Source organism: Theobroma umbraticum, unplaced genomic scaffold (genome assembly GCF_002168275.2).
Source record: "Theobroma umbraticum cultivar Fairchild unplaced genomic scaffold, ASM216827v3 scaffold_44.0, whole genome shotgun sequence".
In the NCBI taxonomy this organism is placed as follows: domain Eukaryota; kingdom Viridiplantae; phylum Streptophyta; class Magnoliopsida; order Malvales; family Malvaceae; genus Theobroma; species Theobroma umbraticum.
The window spans coordinates 8,563,083-8,587,392 of record NW_018397255.1 but is presented as its reverse complement, the minus strand read 5'-3'; the positions used below and the strand labels follow the sequence as shown (position 1 = coordinate 8,587,392).

Below are 24,310 nucleotides of genomic sequence, written 5' to 3'. Positions count from 1 at the left end.
TGTGTTAACATTACAAAAATTATAACTTATAAAATTATTAATTACAATATATATATATATATTTGTTTATATAAACTTATAATTTATAAATATAAAGGGAAGTTGTGAGATTAAAATAGTTTTGAAATTTAGTTATTTTTTTAATTTCATGTAATTAAAGACAAACCCATATAGTTAATTAAATTAATTAATGAAACTATGATTATTAATTGACTTGTAATATCTTTAATAAATATATACTTTATATACTTTGAGTTCATTTATAAGAAATATAATTAGTATTATATATATATTAAAATACTTTTAGTATATGTACACTTTAAACATAAACATATTTATTTTCTATTTTGTGTTAACATTATAAAAATTATAACTTATAAAATTATTAATTATGTTTGAGATATATGTTTTTGATTATTTAAATTTAAATTTTATTATTTGTGTGTTTTGTTAATTTAATTATTAGTAAATTATATGAAATATGTAAGAGAAATATTATTGTATACGGATACGGGTACGGAATCAAGTTTGAGTAATTGGATATCAGTGAATAGCATTTTAATAATTTTTTTTACATAATCAGATTTTTAATGGGTTAGGGAAATTATAGGGTAATGAGAATGTATTAGCATTGATGTTAAGGTAGTAATTTTCAAAAACATTAGAATAGTTAATAAGATTTGAGTACTTTATCTCTTATACATTTAGGATTTAGATACTTCAAAATTAGAGAGTACTTTACCCATTGACAACCCTCACAAGGATTTTTTTTTCTTTTTCTTTTTAGTTTTTATGTATATATATTTTCTTTAGGAACCCTAAGGTCCATCTGTCAAAAGTTTAGGCTGTCTTTGAGCTTTACCCTTTTAGGCCTCAAAGGAGTTCAATCCCATAGAACCAAAAACCAAAACCCAAAATAAAACAAGAAATAAAATTAAGAAATAAAATAAATTAAAATAACTAAATAATAAAATGGGGTGTCTACATTGTAAAAATCTTATATTTTCTCCATTTGAAATAATTTAAATTTGGAGCATCAAGTCCCAAGATACTATTAACCCATCAATTCCAAATTCTAAAAGCAATTAACACATTATGGTTTTAAGCCAATTAATTAATAAATCAAGCTCTAGATCCAATTAATACTTTAGATCTTAAGCCTAATTAGGCATTTGAAGTCCAAGTCCAATTTGTTAATAAAAAGGTTCAAAACATAATGAATAAAGAAAAAGCTTTAGATTAAAAGAATAATATAATAAATTGAAAACTATAAGAGTTTCCGATGATCAGTATTAGATACTCATTTACATACTACTTTATTGACATTCCTATCAAATTCTGATTAGTAAAGGAATTTCCTATTGCTGATCAACATGGAACAACATAATCAAGTGAATTGGGTCTATGAAACAGTGAGGAGAGAGGAAGACTGAGGCATAAAGTAATTTATGCCACTAATCCCACTAGCCTGGGCCAACTTGTCTCTTCTAAGCATAAAGCAGGTATGGTAAGGTAACCACGCGCAAGACCTTCGATGAGACACTAGTCTCTAACTTCGGCCCCTAAGCTCAAGTCAGGTGGATGAAATATGAGCGGTCCTTTATTGGACCAAAAGAAACAAATCATTCTCTTAAAAACCAGCCAGTGGCAATTTACCATTCCCATCCATGTTTCGTATCCGATCATATACAGATTTAGTTATGCGTCAGCACTACATGATTTGTCACATTGAATCAAAAACCACGGCGCGGCTTGCATGGTATACCCTTCATATCATTTACACAGTAAGAGAGGGAGGGGAAGAGAGAATGCACAGGACATTTAGCCTACCATGACGATGAATAAACCCCGTTCGTTTGCCAATGTCACTTCATCAATGTCAGTCTCGATGTACCCTTCACTGCCTCTTTGCTAATGTCTTCTTTAATCCCCTGATGATCTTTCCAAACCACATTAAGTTCATGACTGCTAGGACTAATGGCACCACAAATATTAAAAATAGCCCATAGCTGTGCAGCTGTTTAACCTGTTTTAAGGAGAAAACAACAACATGCTGTTACCATAATGACCAAACAGATTGATTTGGACCAATAAAATAAAAATGAAACAATTATAGGATAATAATTACACATTTAAATGCCAAACCCATGTCAACATTTTAAAAACGATGCCTACATGGTTTTAGCACATTACGTTCAACTCCGTCAAGATTACTACTGCTCTGAAGTGCAGTTAGGTTTTCTTGCTTCTTAGAACAAGCAGAACACTAAAATCCTCGTGTGACCTATGTTCTCAACATTAGTTACAGTATATGTCAGGCTAATGTGAAATATATCAACAGTTTAATATTTAGAATTTAAGACAGTTTTAAAAATTTTAGATTAAAAAACCAAGTATGCTAGAAAAGAATATACACACCTACAGCTGACATCAGATAAAGTTTTGCAGGAATTTTTTTTTACCTGATCATAGTGCAAGTAGACATGGTAAAAGAGATACATGAACAGGAGTATTCTAGCAACCTGCCAAAAATATCATACTTCATCATATTTAATTGCCAGAAAAATTTGTCAAAGGAATCTTCCACATCAATGCAAGCAATAACAGTAAAGGAGAAAATCTGAAAGTAATAAACAAATTTCACTCACCAGCCATGCCACAAATATTACAACTCCATTGATTAAGTAAGCTTTGGATTTCTTCATTCCAGCTGTGTCAAGATACCTATATGAAACTGGGAATATACTTAACATGGAGTAAAGTAATATTCTTTTTACAATTAACAGAATAGGTGGAATGAACTTGTACATAGATAAGATATTACCATCTCAAGTTGATCCCAGGGGTTGTAGTCTCCGAGATGAGTACCATGAAAGTGTAAAGCTGACCCTCCCCAGTCAACATAGAATATGCTACTGCTGCTCCTGACAGAAGATGATGAATAACCTGAAATAACAAGATTTTAGGTTGATTTACATCAGATTGATAAGAAGAAAAAGGTAGGCAACATTATAATCAAACAAAAAAGTACTTACATACTCCATTCCACCCAAAGAAGGGTAAAACCAAATGATCATCCCCAGGTCAGCAAGGAAGTAACCAACTGACACCTGTCAAAAAATAAAAACCCTCAATAAATGTCATGTAAGGTTAATTTAATTAGAAGCCAGCTAGAGGTGGTGAAACATAAACTAAAGGAAATGCTAAGACAGAATGAAAATTTTCAGCAAGATGAATTGACAGCAATATTACTCCATGTACATATGAAGTGCTACAATTAGTTTCCCCGCGACATTAAGAAATTGACTGGACGGACAGGCTTAATAAATTGGTCTGTGGTTAGTAAATAATTGCATGACATTCTGAGCTTATCTGTCTGTGTTTATTTATTTATTTAGTCATTCATTTGATAGTTCATCATTCTGCAATATAAAATTGAAGGCAAGCAAATGCCTACTCTAACCAATCCTACAAGAAGCATATTCTAGATATTGCATCCTATTAGAGATATACGGATGGTGCTTCCTGGCCTAAAAGTATTGACAAATGTCAATAGAGTAAGAGTTATTGGCTAAGTTTTCTAGGGATTTAGTTACCCTAGTCATGACAATCAAGATACTAGGCCAATAGGCTTTGGCAGAGCTTGCAAAAGCTTAAGTTTGAGGTTGAAGATTGAAGATTGGGGTGACTGCTTCCCTAGGTCTGCTGTTCCAACTGGACATGCTTCAAGCATAGTGACCTGGACTAGTTTGCTACTTAAAACTAATTGCAAGCTGATTCAAGAAGCATCATAGTCAAAGCCTAACATAACATATAAGTGAACAAAGGTAAGGCCATCAAATTAAGCATACCTTACGAATTATAAATGACTATGAGTAGGCTGGGGAAATGCTGTTGGAAAAGGATACAAAATTTACAAGGGTTTCAATCTAAGAACACACGAATTTATAAGCAATAGCCCAAGCTGCTACTTTGCAGTTGCAGCAGCCTCCGTACCCGCTACTGACCCTATTTTGCTGGGTATTCAAATAACAACGATCGCTGTGCTTAATGACCACAACTGAATGTTGTTACAGTCTATCACAGCCATAATTGTCTGTGAAAACTGTTTCTGTTTTACCCTTGCAATTTCTATACATATTTGGAAAAAAGAAAATGAAGATATCTTTTAGGAAAAATCAAAATCAAGAACCAAACAAGAAATGAACAAGGCAAGCAACCTAAACTCTCAAGAGTTCACCTTCTTAAACAATTTTTCAAAAAAGAACACTAAAAATAGACAAGAAAGCATGGCAGTCCTATATGCTTGGGTGCTTCAGTCATCACTGATCAGCTTCAAGAGACAGATCTGCATTGACCTAGCACTCCACCAGTTGTCCATTGTGTGATGAAGATAATGGATGTAAAATCACAACATATGTGATTTAGTTATTCAAGGAGTGGGCCATGCCTCATGGACAGACACGGACAGAGATTGTACATTGATAATGTTGGAGTTGGAGTTTTTAATTGCACATTTGCAATCATGGGAAAATATGTTTATCAGAAGCTAGCTAAAGGTGACATACGTGATATTTACTCTGATAAGTAGTCTTCCATGGCATGTTTCCCTAATCACACAACACAGGTAAATTTAGCCAAGCCTAGCAAATCTCTAAGAAAACTTGAGCCCAGCTTAGTATAATGTTTCAATGCCAGAGTTTGACCTTGAGTTCGTAAAGTGCACCACTTATGCTCAAAGTTCCATTTGTTAAAAGTTGGCAAAATGCTATAGAAAAGAATGTGTATTTTTGCACCATGATTATATTGCTTCTTTTGCACATAAACAAAAATTTTGTGCAAGAGATACATTTTATATCCTGATAGGAGCTAGGAAACAAAATGGCAGAGAGCCTTAACCACATTAAAACAAAAGAACTACAGTTCTGCAGGCATAATCAAGGGTGGCATATTACACAGACACATATGATAGACTCTTCATTGCAATCCTCTGTAAATTGGAGGTCAATTTCACAATAAGAAATCAACAGCAATTTACAATTATCTGTCCTATTGATGGAAATGAGATAAAATCATATTAGAAGTACTTCCATTCAATCGAAATTTAATTCAATGAAGAAAACTTCGCACTTAATTGCTCCTTCTCAAAGATACACTACACATGCTTAAAAGAAACCATTCTGGTGGGATTTATGTACCAAAGTGCATGACTAAAACAATTATCACGAAGAAGACATGTTCTTAAGGGCAAGGTAGATCAAACTTCAAATGTAATATCCAACATTCTAAAGCCAAGCATAAAAAACCAGATTTAAATGCTTAAAATATTATCTCAAATCCAAAACTTTTCACTTGAAAATGAAAAGAAAAAGGTATCCTCACCCCCAAAGTGAATGTAGAAAGTGCAGAACTGCGAAAAGTAATCAGGCCAGCATATTGGTGGTCAGAATAGAGATTTGACCAAAATACAAAGTATAAGGACAAGACTGTTATATAAATGGCATGAACAGTTGATATGGATCTGCATAAACCATCCAGACATTAAATTCTGTATCGATAAAAATAAATAATAACATATCCAAGCTAGAAAATATCAGTCACCGGTTGCTCCACTCAGTGCGTTGGACTTTTGATAGGCTAGGATAGCTCTTAAAGTAAACAGTGCTAAAGAACTGGGTAAGATCATAGACCTGAAAAAGGAATAATGGTTAAAATTGGGCAGAAAAAATGGGGAAAGATAGTAGAAGAGGAGAAAAAAGGCTTAAATAAAAGAAATAAAAAAACTAAAAGGAAACAAAAACTCAATGGAAAAAATCATAATTAAAGAAAAAGATAAAAGATTAGCTTCATACATATCATCCAAATCATCAATCTAACTCAACAGAATAATTTTCAAACTGAAAAATGAATCAATGAGGAAACATACCATCTTGCAAGCACAAATTCCACAAATAACTGATGTGTATGGGATGAAGGAATCTGCTAGTAAATATTCCTTTAGCAGCATCTCAGCCTGATTCTGGTAAGATTTTATCTCCATAGTTGCCTTTCTAGAAACCAGTATTACAACACATTCTGCAGCCAATCAAGTCTAACAAGATGAATTTTCCATTGCCTCTTCAATTCTGTATTCTTCTCGTTCTTTATGATGAACAGGATGTAACACAATTTTAAGAAAAGAATGAACATCATAAAAAATATTAAAAAAAAAAATTTATGCTCTGACTAAAAATTGCTCTGATTTGAATCATAATGCACTTAACCTTTATATATAATATATGCACCACTTTGCATTCCATTCTAAGCAAGAAAAAACAGTATGGACCACGTTGTTCACCATATATGAAAGACTATCAGAAAATCATATCACAATTTTTTTCAAAGGATTATATAATTTTTTTCTTCCCAATCATTGAAAAAGAAGAAAAATAGGGGCAAAGGGAGGATGGCCATGGTGTGAAACTGTACATTATGACGCAAAAGAGACTTAGCACTATGAACACAGGCAAATCCTCAAAGCCATTGAGCAATATTCTATTCTTAAAATTGATCAGCATATAACTTTAGATCTGCATGGCAGTAAAAGAATATCTAAAGCATTTCAATCTTGAACACAGGCAATATTGGTGGTGCAAATTATGGATGAAAGAATTCCTTCAAAGTTTGGGATGTTGAACAAGGTCAAGACATCAAGTTCGAATAGCATGCATGATCGATTCATTTTAACACAAAACGTTCCATCTACACCAATGGTGCTTTCATATCACACAATAAATTGCCATTAAATAGCATATCTTACAGCAAAGAAGGTTTAGATTAAATAATACAAGACAACATAAAAGATTCAGAATTTGTTTCCCGTATCAAAGATTCAGTCTACTATGTTTCCTGGCAAAAGGCTGTGCAAGTTTATTAAAAAAGAATCCATACGAGGCCCAAGAATGAAGAAACAGAACATAAAATCAAGCTTTCACATCAATTCCTTTGCAGCCATTGCATGCACCAGAAGGAAATACAATTTCTTCACTAGGCATCGAAAAACTAATCAAGATTAACTTATAACCCTTAGCCTATTGCATCCATTATCATTTAAGCTCCTAAACAATAATAATATTAAACATTGAAACAACACTGATTGAAGGCAACTAATTCGATCGTTCCTACAAGTTTAAACTTGTGAAACATATCTGTTCAACATAATCACCAACGCACAAAAACCACGAACCAGGCATTACTCTATGATCAAATATTTCCAATAATATTACCATCAAAACAAAAAATATTATACAAAACAGAGCAAGAAACGAAAAAAATATAAAAAAATAAAAATTTACTTATCCGAAAAGGACCAAGAAAGAAAGAAAATGAAGGAGAGGATAATAGGAGTACCGGAATCGGAGAAAGTAAAAATCAGCGGAAATCGTGGAAGAAATCAGGGATTGGGTTTTGGGCAAAGAGAAAGCGAGAGATGGAAGCTACTGGATTTCTGAGCAATTTTCCTTTGCTTTTTATTTTGGAAATGATGAATGTCTATATATATATAGGGATAATAATAACTAGCAAAATTGTAATTATAATAATCCATGGTTTTATTCGCTTTCAATTATGTGTGGCAATGAGTTAGTTCGAAACGGGAAGAAACCAATCGGGAACTCACTCAAAACTCAGAAAGGCATAAAGAATGCTTTTGCCTAAAGCCAACACGCATCTATTCCACGTGAATAATAGCAATACAAAATTGTATCATCCAAAGCAAAAGAAGATTTGATATCCTTGGAAAATATATTTTTTTTCCTCATTTGACAATAATTATCTTAGATTATGTCACTTATAATTAAGTACTCTAACAACTTACTAATTATTTCCTCTCAATCTTTTAGTTCATTTTTCACTTGATATGAAAGACATATTAATTTATATTTTATATTTATTTTAATTTTATTTAATATAATGCAAAGCAAAGACATTAAATTTTAAATTTGCATTCATATCACGAGAAATATCACCAACTAGAATAAATGTGTATGAGTCACTAACGTGTCTTACGGACTTGTTACTTTCTCTTTAAAAAGAAATCTTATTTCCTTTCTCTCTAGTAATATTTGGCACAAATCAAGTCTAAATTTTTTTTTGAAGATTAAAATCATAGTCATTAATAGCATAGCGGTAAACCCCTATGCACATAAAAGAGGGGGAACAAAAATGATAATTTAACCTAGATGCTATTCCTTAATTAAGTCTAAATTAAATTTGACCTAATATCATTTTGTTATAAAATTATTATCGCCTCTTCAGAAAATTAATCTTAATGAGTGTAACATCTAAACTTACTAGTTTTCTCATGCTTGTTCGAATTGAAATATTTATTTATTTTATTCAAAATGTTTGACATGATATATATTATGGTTGCGATATAAATTTTTGTTTTTTTTTTGAAAAAATTGTATTAGATTGTCAGTTCAACATCACTAATATACCAATAAGATAAATTTCACGAGATGATTCAACTTGAAAATATGGTGTGATTCAACAAAACCGTAAACTCTAGTTTAGAAAAATAAAGTGACATCCAGAAGCCGACAAATATGAAATTCCACCATATCCTATTCGAGCAAAATACAAAAGAATGGGGTCCCACATACATCCACTTGTAGGAAGATTTTAGCATATCGTCAATTTTAGTATAATTTTCTATTTAAAGTTTTAAAATTTTTAAAATGTTGATGTTTAATAATTCGCAAAGAAGAAAGATAAACCCAAAAATAAGATGAGAGGAATTGTAAATCTTAATTTTAATTAAATTACAATACTCATGTAAGCACATTTATGTTTAATCCAATGCTTGGCTGTAAATTAGTAAATATTAACAGAACTTGCTAAGTTTTCATAATTTCCAGTTCCACGTACAAAGAAAAAGAGTAAATCTAAATTAAATCAAATCAAAAATAAAATCACTTCCTTCTAGTCTTGTGACGCAGCGGAGCAGCAGCCGCAGCCGCAGCAGCAGCACCGCCCTCTTTAGCGGTAGATGAGGAGGATGAGCATGATGGTGACGAAGTCGACCTTTTCTTTTCTGCTATGTCCTTGTAAAATGCCTGTTGCAGCTCCTCTTTCAGTTCTGTGAATCGCCTTTTCTTCAGCCTCTGCTCTTCTGGACTTCCTTCCTCAAATAAGGAAGGATCAGACATATCATCCACCAGAAACTTGTCAAGCACGTCTGAACAATGCGGAAAGTAGCGCCTCCCAGTTGCCACTGCCGAACAAAATAGAGAAAGGAAACTCAGAAAATGCTCAACGTTAGTGAAGGAGAAACCAGATTAGTTACTGCAAATCAGAGTGTCATGACTAAAATAGGCCATGCGGATGATGGATGGTACCTGTTCTAAGCAGGGTTTGCAGTCTCAACTGAAGCCTTTTGGTCTGCATGCTAGGTGATTCATTCAAATTTACTTCCCTTATGTTTGAATCTGCATCTGCGATCTCCGTAGCCAGCTTGGCTTCAGCAGGAAACAACAACCGTGCGAACGAGACTGCCAAAACAAAAAATTATTAGCACTTGCATGCATTCAACAACTAGAAGAACCAAAAATCCTGAGTACATTAGTATCATTTTCTGGATGAAATTAAGGCCTAGGCCTGAGTTATATAGAGATTGCAAGTATCAGCCCCTATTGCCATTACGGGTGTAACCTCTGTGTACGTATCTAAGGTCTTGTTCGAGCAACAAGTTTTCAGAATTATTTAGCAGTATCAAAAATTTCAGAATTTAAATTACCTCGATTTTCATAGTAATCCAGTTTCATGTGTAAATCATCATGCATCACTTGCGATGAAACTCCCTGATTATAAGATTCTAATGAATTCCGCATCTCTCTCTCAAGGACATCAATGCACAAACGATCTTTATTGGATAGCTCCCCCTGCTTTTTGTTCTCATTATAATCCTTGGGCCGAGTTAGTCTCCTGCAAATCGCAACGGCAGTTTGGCCGTCAGGTGTAGTCTCTGCCACACAGGCTCCCTTATTCAGCAGGGTCACCAGCACTGATGGTTCCTTACGTCTTGCAGCAACATGAAGAACCGTGTACCCTCGGGGGTTCCTAAGATTGACATTAGCCAAGCAAAGACTGAGCACCTCGTTAACAACCTTAGAATCACAGTAGGCAGCAGCATAGTGGAGTGCAAAAGCATCATCTAATGTGACATTGGATTCCGCCAGAAGACGCCCGAGCAGTTCAACATCGTCAGAGTCCAATGCCTTGTGAATTCTCTTGATTCTCTTTTCAAGCATTGGTTCTAGCTCCACTGCACCTGGCTCAGCCAAGAGCTTATGAGATTTGAGACGGACTGATCTGATCTCAACATAAACTTCCCAAGGAAGTTCTTTCTCTAGACATGCATCATCCAGATCCGATGTTGCCACTCGTTGGATGCAGTCATATAGAAGCTGGTTAAGTTGATAGTGAAACGCGGCCACAAGAATTGGGATTACATCTTCCACAAGTGCCTTCCCGACAAAGTTCAAAAGATGGCGCTTCATTGATAGAAGGAAGTTGAGTCAGACATCTTCCTAAAAGCCAAGTACAGAGAACTAAGTCTATCATTCATCAACTGACCATAACTATGAGTCTTTCATTCATCAAGTAAACATGCCCCAAGGTGACTGCCTGTGGCTTGACTCTAGTTCTAAGAATGTAGTATAATGAGCAGAAAATTAAAGGAAAGAAAGCATGCTAGTTAAACCTAAGCAAGATTGGTCATCAGAATATGGTTTTACCCAAATTTGTACTGCTTTCACTTTCAGCAGATACCAAGAGATAGAAAAAAAAAAAAAAACTCTCTGGGCAATCATTCAACAGTTCAGTTTCATAACTTTTGAGAACATAATATAACTTAGCATCAATATGCATTTGAGACAATAGAAGCAGTTTATAGTTGCTTAGATTCCAAAACACTGCAACCATTAAATTAGACAAAAGATTCATGCACTAAAATGAAAAAAAAAGAAAAAGAAGAACAGGAAGCTATAAATTCAATGAGAATTTGTGCAGCCATACTAGTATCCAATCAACTAAAATTATAGCTACAAAAGAATATGATAACATAATTTTCATAATGCATGCATTCCAGTCAATCAAAGCAGAACTTCAATCAGAAAACATAGAAACCTCAATGAATAAAACTTGTGTAAGTAAGCCAGAACTGTTCAAGTTTGGTGCATGGGATGCATGCAAGAAAATCCTAACTTGGAAGTTCTAGCATAAGACTAGAGAAGAGTCGCCGGTTGTTGGGTCAAATGAGTAGGTTTGAGCATTTGGTGGATGATATCCTTAAGTTTTTCTTTGGTGTATGGAAAAAGCAATCAAAGGCATGCTTCATTGGAAACTACAGAGAGGAAACTAAGTGGTGGACAAAACCAGATCATCTGTCTGAACTTTTTCTTAAGTCATCTATCAGACCATCACTATAAATTATTGAATTAAATTACTGCACTATCTATTTATTCTTCTTTTTCACCCTCTTTAGCATACGTACTTCAGGCTCAGTTCTCTCAACATTCTTTCATAGTTTGCTTTTTTTTTTTTTTTGAACAAATTTTTGCTCATTTTTAATGCTTGGTCTTCAATTCCTTAAGTTTGAAAAACCTTGAAGAGGTGTTATATGGCTCAAGTTGTCAGAATCACTCTTGACGAAGGACAATCTACAACTATGCCTTCATTCTTTACAGGCGAAAACTAGTCCTATTACTTAGAGAGCAAGTATACGGTGCTTTATTTAAGCTAAAAATTATAAAGCTTAAAAGCTGATCATGAACAATCCTCACAAGCCAACCAAGAAAGTGGGTAGAGATTGTTAAATAAAAGAGAAGCTGCCAATCAAGAAGAAAGGCATTACTCTTAAAGTCACATAGGAAGAAAATAAAAGTGGAAAACGGACATGACGAAGAGACCATGTTTGCAGAAAGTCTTAAAGGACTCACGGATTGAAAAATGATCAAAAGAAAAATTTTTATGTCCAAGTATTTGGTTCGATGGTAAGTGTTTATATTTTTTTACTCGATACATATATTTTTTATTAAAAGAGTTGAATTCAAATTTTGTTTATTATTTTTAAAAAAAGATACTTAAAGAAAGATATGAATTAAGTAATTTCCGTTTAGCATTTCCTCCCTAGAAGAACACTATGATTATTAGTTGGAGTGATAATGATGAAGACTTCTGCAAGCTAATTCTTTGATCTAATGATCATGAAGTACTGAATCAATGTCTCTGTTGGAAATTAACTTGAATTCATGAATGTTGGCAATTCATGAAGGATGAAAATTCAAAAGGATACAAGTTGTTTAATCCAAGCAGTGAAAATATCGTGGTTAGCAGAGATATAGAGTTTGATGAACATGCATCATAGAATTGGGACTCTAAAGAAGAAGGGTCTTATGATTTCTTACCATATTTTGAAGATGAAGAAGAGTTTACTCAAAAGGTTCGAGAGGAAGCAGCTACTCCAACTTCACCACTTCCATCATCACTTTCATCTTCACCGAGGTCATCTTCAAATGAACAAACCCCAAAATATCAAAACCTTGAGGACATTCACAATGGAACTCAATGGTTAAAAGATGTAAATCCATTTTGTTTATTCACTGACATTGAACCTTTGAATTTTGAAGAATCCATGAAGGAGGAGAAATCGATTCAAGCCATGGACGAGGAAATTCGAGCTATTGAGAAGAATGGCACTTGGGAGTTAACATCTTTTCCAAGTGGCCATCAGACTATTGTAGTTAAATGGGTGTACAAGGCTAAGAAAAATGCTAAAGGAGAAGTGGAGAGATATAAAGCAAGGCTCGTAGCTAAAGACCACAAACACAAGCAAGACGTTGATTATGAAGAGGTATTTGCTCCGGTTGCTCGCTTGAAAACTATTAGATTATTGATTTCTCTTGCTGCCCAAAATCAGTGGAAGATCCACCCGTTAGATGTTGAGTCCGCTTTTCTAAATGGCCATCTTAATGAGGATGTCTATGTCGAACAACCCATGGGATATGTTATTAAAGGCCAAGAAGATAAAGTGTTGAAACTAAAGAAAGCTTTGTATGGGCTCAAACAAACACTAGGGCTTGGAATAGTTGCCTTGACAAATACTTGCAAGAAAATGGATTTTCTCAATGCAAGCATGAGGATATCCTTTATGGAAAAGAAGAAAATGAAGATTTCTTATTTGTTTGTGATCTCATCTTTACTAGAAACAATCCAAGGATGTTTTAGAAATTCAAGGAGACTATGGCTTAAGAGTTTGAAATGAGCGACATGGGACTTATGTCTTACTACTTGGGAATCCAAGTGAAACAAATGAAAGAAGGCATCTTTATTTCTCAAGAAGGATATGCAAAGGAGGTGCTCAAGAAGTTCAACATGCTTAATTGCAAGCTCGTTAACACCCCCATGGAATGTGGAGCAAAACTGTCCAAGATCAAAAACGATGAAGAAAAGATTGATTCAACAATGTTCAAGAGTCTTGCTGGAAGCTTAAGGTACTTGACTTGTGCAAGACCACACATCTTATTTGCAGTTGGAATTGTGAGCTGTATCATGGAGAATCCCACCAAATTACACATGATGGCACCCAAAAGGTTACTTCGTTACAATAAAGGGACACTTGACTATGGGATTTTTTATTCATCCTCTAATGATTTCAAGTTGATGGGTTATTGTGATAGTGATTTTGCGGGAGACCTTGATGATAGGAAAAGTACTACCCATTTTGTGTTCTTTTTTGGAAACAATGCAATTTCGTGGTGTTCAGAGAAGCAACCTATTGTTACACTTTCTACTTGCAAATCTGAGTATGTTGTAGCCAACTCTTGCACTTGCCAAGCTACATGGCTAAAAAGATTGTTGAAAGAACTTCACTTAGAGTAAGGAGATGCTACTAGGATCATGATTGATAACAAGTCGACACAAGCTTTAGCAAAGAACCCGGTGTTTCACGATCAAAGCAAGCATATTAACACAAGGTTTCATTTTATTCGGGAATGCATTGCTAAGAAGGAAGTTGAGCTGCAATATGTGAAGACCATGGATCAAGTTGATATTTTTATGAAGCCCTTCCAGTATGATAGTTTCCAAAAGCTGAGGTTCATGCTTGGAGTTCGAAAAAGTTCAAAGTTTAGGGGGAATGTTGGAAATTAAACTTGAATTCATGAACTTAACCATTTATGAACCAAGATAAACATGAACCTAGTCATACATAAATCGAGTAATTCATGTAACTAGTTAATAGTAGATAAGCTTTGTTATTTTCAAGAGTCATTCAATTAAATGTTTTCTATCTAGATTCATCCTTCGAACTAGTATCAATAGCTATGTAATTCAGCATGCAAGTTAAGTCATTTTGTAAGTCATTTTCAAAGTAAAGCAAAGTCAAATGAATTCCAGTTCTCTCATATTTTAGAAAATTCCTCTTCCCTATCAAGTGTGTGAGAACCCATCACCTTCCAACAGTCTCATGGGTTCTTGAAAACTATGAACTGAAAGATAAACAAGAGCAATGCATAATAAAAGCTAATGGTTTCCTATTTCTCAAGACATCTATGACTAAAGGCAAAAACTTGTTCAACAAATTCAAAGAACAAAATAAGTGAATTAGTTTCATTGGTAACAATTCTTCCACATACAAAGTATTCCTTACTTGTTTAGAGCCTGAAGCACAATATTTGCCTAAAAGTCAATGTGATGATAAGAAATTTTCAATCATTTTTGATTTAGTGTCATGTCAAGTTATAAACATCAAAACTAATCTACAAGCCCTATTATCGCCAAGGCACTGTTTGAAAATGTTATTTTTCAAAGTGATCTTTCAAAACCAAAATAATTATTTTAGGGAAAAATAAGATTAAGATATAATTGGCTATAACATGGAAACCTAGGTCATTACTAGTATGCATGTGCCCTCAAAGCATTGCTATTCTAGGATGTTACTTTTGAAAGATGATCATGAATCTAGTACGGAAGCAGAATCAGAAGCTCTAGCAGGAAGCAACGGTCATTTGAAGCAGGAGAACAATTGGGATTAAGCCAAAACAAAGACGTTTCAACTCTACCAACTTAATTCCAACAATACACAAGGGTGTAGGTCGTTTTGTTAAGTTCATGGTTCTTGATTAGTTAAACATCAAGCTTCCTTGCCGTTTTATTATAGTCTTGTTATTTGTTTTAGCTAAACAAAAGCTTGCTACGTCGTTTCTTTATGTTTAAGACTTACACTCCTTTTCTTCTTATCGTTTTGATGTGTTCCTTGTTAAGGCTCAAAAGCCATTTGGTTATTTTCTTTGGTAGCCGTTGTCTAGCACAGAAAACAATGCCTTGTTTTCTTTGGTCAACTCACCTAGTTTTGAATTCATTTTCTCGAGGCTACATCTTAGGCCTCAGTCAGTTTTTTCATGTTATTAGGTGATGTATATAAACTGAAAACGAAATGGAAGTTTGTGGGGGAATTCAAGGATTGAAAAAACTTGTTCTCTCAATATTTCCTCTTATTCATCTTCACTTTTTTTTTTTTTAATCTCTATTCATCCAGTGTTCAATTTTTTTATGGAAACATGTCTTGCTAAAATCACAACATGGTATCAAAGCCTTCTATTTCTTAAGGCACCTTACAGTCATGTTTATATCAGATTTAGATATTCTACAATGGTTGATTAATCAATGGCCTCAGCAAGATATTCCACTTCAGCTCCTCCAACATTCTTAGGATCCAATCACCCAATTTGGTCTGTGATGATGAAGGCGTACTTTAAGGCCTTCGACTTATAGGAGGTAGTTAAGGTAGAGGGAGATCCACTAGTTCAGAAGCATGTCTATCTTACCTTGGCACAGATTAAACGGCACAGTGAAGTGGTTGCAATATGTTATAAAGCTTTATCACGTCTTAATTTGGCTTTGTAAGACTCAATCTTCACTCGGATAATGACCTTTGATGATCCTAAACTAATATAGGATACATTGAAAGAGGAGTTTTGGGGCAGTGATTGCACCAAGCATATTCAAGTCTTGAATCTCTCAAGGGAGTTTGAATTATTGAGAATGAAGGATGATGAAGGTATACATGCCTATGCAGATATGGTTCTAAGAATTGTTAATCAGCTGCAATTGTTGGGAGAGGAAGTAACTAAGAGAAAAGTGGTAAATATAATCCTTGTGAGTCTACCAAAGAGATTCAAAGCTAAGATTTCTTCTCTAGAAGACTCAAAAGGATTTAACAAGGATATCTGTGAATGAACTAATCAATGCATTGTGGGCCTAAGAGCAAAGAAGAGACATCGGGTGTGAAGGCTCTCTTGAAAATGCCTTAGTTGCAAAGACTAAGGGCTTGAGAGTCAAGTGTGGTGGTTCTAAGAAGCTCGAAGTAAGGGCAACAAAGCTGAAAATAGGAAGTAGGGAAAGCAATAAGAGAAATACCCTCCTTGCTCTCACTGTAAGAAAAGAAATCACACAGCTAAATATTGCTGGGATAGACCAAATGTGAAATGTAAGTCATGCAACCAACTAGAACATGTTGAAAAGGTTTGTAAGGCAAAGAAAAATGAAATGAATATAATGCTACGGTAGTTGAACAAGCTGATAAGTCTAAAGAGTTGCTATTTATGGCTTTAACTAATGATGATTCTAACAGAAGAAACACTTGGTTGATTGACAATGGTTGCTCGAATCACCTTATTGCTAATGAGGATCTATTTTCTGAGTTCAACAGAAGCTTCAAGGCCAGAGTCAAAATTGGAAATGGTGTGTTTTTGAAGATTCATGGTATTGGAATAGTAGCTGTTGATACTCCTTTAGGTACTAAGTTTATTAATAATGTTCTTTATGTACCTGAAGCTGACCAAAACTCGCTTACTGTAGGTTAGTTAGATGACAATCACTATGCCTTGTTATTTAAAGATAAACAATGCATTATATATGATCCCACAAGATGTGAATTGTTGACAGTTAAGATGAAAAACAAATGTTATCCTCCGAATCTTATGGAAATAGACCATAGTGCATTTGTTAGTGAAGATCATGCCTCAGATATATGGCATAAGAGATTAGGACATGTAAACTACGGTTCAATGGTTAAGATGGCATATGGTGACTTGATTGGAAGCCTTTTTGTCATAGTGAAACCAGATAAGCTTTGTCAAGTATGCCAATATGGAAAGCAATGCTGAAAACCAATTTGAACGGAGAGAAGATGGAAGGCTAGTCTGAAGCTTGAGTTGGTACATACTGAAATTTGTGGACCAATGAGAACTCTATCACTAAATAACATGAAGTTTTATATTGTGTTCATTGATGATCTGACCAGATTTTGTTGGATATATTTTTTAAAACATAAAATTGAAGTATTAACCAAGTTCATTAGATTTAAAGCTGCAGCTGAGACACAGTCTTGTATGAAAATAAGAGTTTTAAGAAGTCAGAGTTTACAGCTGCTGAGTTTGAAAATTTCTTAGCAAAACTTGGAGTCAAACATCATCTCACTGCAACTTATACTCTTCATCAGAATAGAGTTTCAGAAAGGAAGAATAGGATTCTGGTTGAGATGGCAAGACGCTTGATGTTTCAGACAGGCTTACAAAGGGCATTTTGGGCAGAGGCAGTTAATACTGCAAATTGCCTACTAAACATGACCTATACTAGAGTTTTGACTTGCAAAACTCCATATGAAATGTGGTATGACTGCAAGCCTTCTGTTACACATCTGAGGACCTTTGGTTGCATCTATTATGCCAAAGTACCAAATGAGAAAAGAGCAAAATTGGACTCCAAGTCAATCCTGGCTATTCATCTTGGCTATAGTGAGTCTTCAAGGGTTATACAGTCTATAACATGGATAATCAGCTATAATTTGAAGATAGACTCTATAGACATTGAAGATGATAGACTTGCTGTTAGAGGTACAAGAACATTGCAAGATATATACAGCAAGTGTAATGTTGCAATATCAAATCTTGTAGCTTTACTGAAGCAAATTCTAATGCAAATTGGAGGGCTATTATGGATGCTGAAATACGTATGATTAAAAAGAATGAATCTGGGATACGTCTTGACAGAAAAGATGAACAAAATTATTGGAGTCAAATGGATTTACAGAACAAAGTTGAATCCAGATGATTTAGTTAACAAGCGCAAAACAAGGTTAGTTGTGAAGGGCTATGCTCAGATTTATGGTATTGATTACTTTGAGGCTTTTGCACCAATTGCCAGGCATGATACCATTAAGTTGTTGGTTGTTTTATCAGTTAAGGAAGGCTAGAAAATATATCATTTGGATGTCAAGTCTCCTTTCTTGAATGGAATCTTGTCAGAGGACATCTATACTGAATAACCTGAAGGCCATGAAGAAAAGGGCTCTGAAGGTAAAGTGTGTAAACTGATCAAGGCTTTATATGGCCTTAAATAGGATCCTAGATCCTGGTATGAGAGAATTGATGAGCATTTAAGGAGTCAAGGCTCCAACAGAACCATCACTAAGTCTACTTTTTATGTGAAAAGCTCAAATAACTCAGTGATACTCATAGTGGCCTTGTATGTTGATGATTTGTTGGTTACTGGCCCGGATGATGGATATTTAAGTGAGTTCCAAGCATAGATGATGACTGTTTTTGAGATGACAGACTTGGGATTGATGACATACTTCTTAGGAATAGAGGTTCAACAAGCCTCTGATCAGATTGTCTTGCATCAATCAAAACATGCAAAGGACCTGTTGAAAAACCTGTTCACACTCCATTGATAGCTAATCTCAAATTTAATCAGATTGATAGGTCAGTTGAAGTTGATGGACAGTTGCATAGAAGCATGATTGGGCCTTTATTGTACTTGTTTGCAATTCGACTAGATATCATGTTTGCTACAAGCCTCTTGTCAAAGTTCATGCAATCTACTTCAGTAATACATTTTACAGCTGCAAAGAGAATTCTCAAATATGTGAAAAGTGCAGTTGATTTTGGCCTAAGGTACTTGAAGCAAGAAAGTGGTGAGCTCCAAGAATTTAGTGACAATGACTGGGCAGGATTTGTGGATGACTCAAAGAGCACTGGTGGTTTCTGTTTTTCATTTGGAAATACAATTTTCACTTGAAACTCAAAGAAGCAAGAGGTTGTAGCTCAATCATCAATTGAGGCTAAGTACATTACTACTGCTGCAGCAACAGACCATGCTCAATGGTTTAAGAAGGTGCTTTCACATTTGGGATTTCATCAATGCAAAAGTACAATGCTTCATGTTGATAATCAATCTGCAATTGCTATAATTAAGAATCCAGTACAATATAGACGCATAAAGCACACTAGGATAAAGTACCATGCTTTGAGGGAAGCTGTTAAAGATCAGGAAATTGAGCTTAAGTATTGTACTACTGATACTTAGCTGATAGAGTCAACACGGGGTTGACTAAAGATAGCTTTGAAATGCTGAGATCTTGGTTGGGTGTTTACCAGGCTAGTGATCATGGGGTTGTGCTGAAAGATGATCATGAATTTGGTATGGAAGTAGAATTTGAAGCTCTAGAGGGAAGCAACGGGCATTTGAAGTAGGAGAATACCTGGGGATAAGCCAAAATGAAGACGTTTCAACTTTACCAATTTAATTCTAGCAATACACAAGGGTGTAAGGTCGTTTCGTTAAGTTCATGGTTCTTGTTTAGTTAAACCTCAAGCTTCCTTACCATTTTATTATATATTATAGTTACTTATTTTAGCTAAACGACAGCTTACGATGTTGTTTCTTTATGTTTAAGACTTATACTCCTTTTTTTTCTTATCCTTCTGATGTTTTCTTGTGGTTATTTTCTTTGGTAGCCATTGTCTGGAAAAAACAATGCTTTTGTTTCTGTGCTTAGCTCACCTAATCTTGAATTCATTTTCTCGAAGCTACATCTTAAGCCTCAATCAGACTTTTCATGGTGGTGATGTATAGAAACTGAAAATGAAATAGAAGTTCGAGCGGGAATTCACATATTGAAAAAACTTATTCTCTCAATTTTTCCTCTTATTCATTTTCACTGTTTTTTCTTCTCTATTCAAACAATGTTCTTAATTTTTTTTTTTTGGGAAACTTACTTCGTTAAAATCACAACAGTTGCTCAGGATTCATTTAAAAATTCTTATAAAGGACCCTAAACACCTTGAAGAACAGCCTTTAGAGCCTAAAAGATCAATCTTTCCAGTTGTTGAAGCCTTTTGTGCTCCAGTTTTTTATTGAGATCACTTTGTTTAGCAATTATGAGAGGTTCTTTTGAGTAGTAAACTTTATTGAATTATGTTGTAATTCTTGTTTGTGGGTGTGATCCTGACTCCTGCAAAGTCTGATTTTATGCGATTTTTTAGCACATTGGTCTATGAGGTTTAATTAATTTGATTGTCCAAAAGCACTTATGAGAGTCTAGCTAGAGCTTGTGTGAATCTAATGGAGCATCATGCAGGTTATGCTCGATCGGATCCTTATAGAGGTATTAGCAAATTGATTAAAGAGTCAAAATTAACATTGGACATATAGATTACTTAAAATAAAGTGAACCACTATAAACAGCAGCGTTGTTTATCTCTTAAAATCCTAATTTTTACTCCATTAATGGGGCTTAGTCCTTTTAACGCCTTCAATTTTATATTTTTGTTTATTTTTTATGAAAATTTATAACAATCAAATTCATTCGCCTAACCCTTGTTTTGCTTCAACTTACACAAAACCAATTGACGAAATTATGAGAGATAACCTTCCTCATAAACTCAATTCAAAAATATCATTCATTATAATTTTAACTATTTTTATCTACATCTCCATCCAGTTCATTCTCGCCATCTTAAATAGCAAAGATGACATCAAACTCTTTCTTATTTTGTTTTATTTTTTTTGAATGTTGGATTTTAAGGTTCTCAAGTACGATGAACAACAATCTTAGGGTTCTCAAGTCAGCATGATAGAATGTGGTAATTGGATGCTTTCTAATGACAACTTGCTTCGAAACGTGTGCTACGATGGAGATGTTTGTGTTGATGAGTTGTATCAGATTATTAAGATTATGGGCTCAAGGAGAAGGAACAGTTAAAGCATGTTTGATGGGTTTTATAGTGGTTCACGATTTTGTTATGTTTGGGATTGAAATGATTGTTAAGCATGTTTATTGGAGATTTTATTTCTTTTTATGAGTTTTTGAGTTGGAATTGTTCAGAGAATATTTTGTAAAGAGAGCATATTTTGTTCTTGCATAAGGTAGTAAGCAAGGCCCTCTTGATAAGGATATATTTTGTCTTGCTTTGGAACGTTATGGAGTTTTGTAACCTGTCCTTTGTAAAATAAATAATGTCATGGCTTCAAAAAAAAAATGTGTTTTAGATTCTTGGGTTTTTTGGATTATTCACATAACCCCAAAGTTGAAGAGTTGAAATTGATTAGATTAATTTTTATGTATTGCGAGATTGATTTTTAGGCATTACGTGACTTAATCATTGCGTGATAGATTTTTAGACACTATGTGATTGGTTTTAGACATTGCGTGACTGATTTTTAAACAATGCCTAAATCACGCAATACCTTACTAACCAGTCACGCAATGTCATATCAACCAGTCACGCAATACTTAAAAATTAATCACACAATATTTAAAAACTAGTCACACAATATCCAAAATCCGATTACGCAATGTTTAAAAACTATTAAAACTACTTAATTCTATTTAACAAGATCAACAATTTCAAACGATACACCATATTTCATTTAACAACAAAATTAACAAATATAAAAAATGCTCAAAATGTTCAAAAAAAAATTTTCATATATCAAAAATCACTTCAAAATACTTAAAAATGCTTAAAACGTTCAAAAATTTTCTTCGTATATTAAAAATTACTTCAAAATACTCAAAATGCTTAAACATTTTCTTTTTAGTAAAAAATACTCTAAAGATGAATAATTTAGTAAGTAAAACTCAAAAAATATGAGTTGATTTGAGCCGCAAACTTAAACATACTTGACCCGTTAATAGGTTTTGGATTAAGGAAAAAAAGTCAAAAAAATGAATCGGTTTTATTAAGAGCAATTTTGTTCAAATTATACTTCTCTTAATTGAAAATAATTAAAATTATAAAAAAAATTATTTTAAAAAACACTTTATACATGGGATCTATTTATAAAAAGAACTCAAACCAATTTTTCCTCAAAGAACTCCGTTGCATAGATATAAGCCTTGAATGTTCATCAGTAGTCATTTATAATACATCTACATTATATAAATATTCCACCTACTCAGTAAATCAGGCGGTCCAAAACATTCTACATAATTACCCTCAAGATTCCCAAAATAAAGGAAGTATCATATTTTGGGCTACGTACCTGAACAAGCAAAACCAGCTCTTTCATCTGAAATGTGGCAGAAGCATACATCAACTCCAAAGCATAAGTAATCAGAGGACCACAGGCATCATGGGCACAAGCATCGTCCATACAGGTTGAGATTTCCCTAGGTGACGGCTTAACCTTTCCAGTATATAAATAGTTCAAGAAAACTTTGAAGGCTTCATACCCCACCCGACCATGAGGCACTAGCTGTGACAACAGATACTGTGGTTTGCCTTCCTTACTCATGGAATTGTCATCCCTCCCTTTCCTGAAAAGCTCATGGAAGTACTGGCTCCGCCCAGCCAGTATGCACCTATTCACCCCCACAGCGATGTTGCCGTCCACGACTATCTCAGCATCGCTGTAGTCATATTCCTGATCGACCAACAACTTTTCAAGACTGCAGCTGAGCCTCTTCAGGCTCAGAATTTCAAGATTGGCCCCAGGGTCTTCCGTACTTGTGGCAGCTTCTATAAGGTGACCACCAGACCCATCCGATAAGTAAGAGGATGAGGCAAAGCTTAATGGTGATGAAATTTCATTCCCATATTCCATGTTTGTGAATCTAAGGGATCCTAATTCAGGTTAACAAGCTTTTCAAACCATCAAAGAAAATCAAACTTTCAAGGAGCTTTATCAAAAGCTCTAACACAACTGAAGATTAGAGATACCCCATACTACTTGAGAAGAAAGAAGAAACTGTTGATAGATGAAGACAGTGGATAGTACACAAGAGGAGCCAGCCTTCTTGAAACAGAGAATTATTGTTAATAAGGTTATATTACCAAAAAGGAAGTTAAGAACTGGTAAGAAACAAGTAACCAAAGAAAATTTTGAAGATTTTATGAATTACCCATTTGATAAAAAGACCCCAGAATCTCCAAAACCATGAAACAACAGTGTGAAAGATTAAGAACAACCCCTGCTCAAAAAATAAGCTGAACAAGCCAAATTCTGAAAGAAAAAAAACCAAAGGCAAGAAGGAAAGCAAGCAAAAGGGTTGGTTGTAGAAAACAGGATATGACTTTACTTGAAAATCACTCAAGCAAGTAGCTGCAAATGGATCTGCTGTGGAAACCTGCCATAGGCTTTAAATAAACCGTACACAGTTGACTTAAAAGTAAGAAGTCTTCCATGCTAAACACTGAAAATATCCAAAAAGCAAAATTGGACAAAAGAAAACGGAGAGATCGTAGGGACACTCGGGGGAAGATTGGTGGTTTCTCCCAAGAATTTGCCAACAGAAGCTTGTTGTGTTTGTGGATTGTAATGAATCTAACTGTTAAAGCCTTTAGAATTCTAAAATTAATAAAGAATAAAATTAGCAGCATACACTTGTTATAAAGTTTTGCCCAAGGCTGGAAAGATGGATATATTCTGTCCCAACCAAAGATTTGATTGAGATAAGAAAGAGAAAAAGGGTAGTCGTACGCTTCTAGAAGTGTTATTTCACGATCAAAATATCACTGCCCTGTTTTCTACACTCCTTTCTTTACTTCTTGTCTAATTTTTCGAAAATATAGACATAACACGTTACATTTATTTTGTTATTAAAATAATCAAAAATAGATATTATATTTTTTAAAAAAAATTAAATAAATTTTAACTTTTTTATTATATTAATTAAAATTTTTATATTTTTATCTTTGATTAAATAGATTCTTATTATTAATAATAAATTAATTATCATTAGTTAAAATATCACTTATCATTTTATATAATAAAAACATCATGAGTCAAATATATCGATATATCTTAAATAGAATGCTTGCTACCTTAAAAATATTAGTACATTAGCAACTGTAACGATGCACTTCAACAAAATGGCCAAACCCTTGTAAGGAAGTTCAAAAGTATCAATACATAGAAAAAAGCATCGATACATTATAGTAGGAATTCAAAAATAAAAGAAGCAATGTATCGATACAACAAG

At 34.1% G+C, this 24,310-nt stretch overlaps 2 protein-coding genes across 3 annotated transcripts; both read right to left on the bottom strand.

Moving 5' to 3' along the window:
• Positions 1-1,582: 1,582 nt before the first annotated feature.
• Positions 1,583-7,669, bottom strand: LOC110409591 (uncharacterized). 2 transcript variants are annotated; one of them, XM_021418981.2, is made up of 9 exons: positions 7,390-7,669; positions 5,927-6,075; positions 5,602-5,690; positions 5,383-5,521; positions 3,036-3,110; positions 2,825-2,946; positions 2,649-2,724; positions 2,463-2,522; positions 1,583-2,026 (listed from the first exon to the last, which is right to left on the bottom strand). In XM_021418981.2, exons 2-9 carry the CDS (start codon positions 6,038-6,040, stop codon positions 1,898-1,900), a joined length of 804 nt encoding a protein of 267 aa, XP_021274656.1. In that variant the 5' UTR covers positions 6,041-6,075; positions 7,390-7,669; the 3' UTR covers positions 1,583-1,897. The 2 variants fall into 2 exon arrangements, with proteins under 2 accessions (XP_021274656.1, XP_021274655.1); XM_021418980.2 differs by having other exon boundaries at positions 5,927-6,141; positions 7,390-7,665.
• Positions 7,670-8,777: 1,108 nt separating this feature from the next.
• On the bottom strand, positions 8,778-23,743 carry LOC110429451 (BTB/POZ domain and ankyrin repeat-containing protein NPR1-like). The gene is made up of 4 exons (XM_021445505.2): positions 22,372-23,743; positions 9,776-10,532; positions 9,378-9,530; positions 8,778-9,253 (listed from the first exon to the last, which is right to left on the bottom strand). Exons 1-4 carry the CDS (start codon positions 22,930-22,932, stop codon positions 8,952-8,954), a joined length of 1,773 nt encoding a protein of 590 aa, XP_021301180.1. The 5' UTR covers positions 22,933-23,743; the 3' UTR covers positions 8,778-8,951.
• Positions 23,744-24,310: the final 567 nt, after the last annotated feature.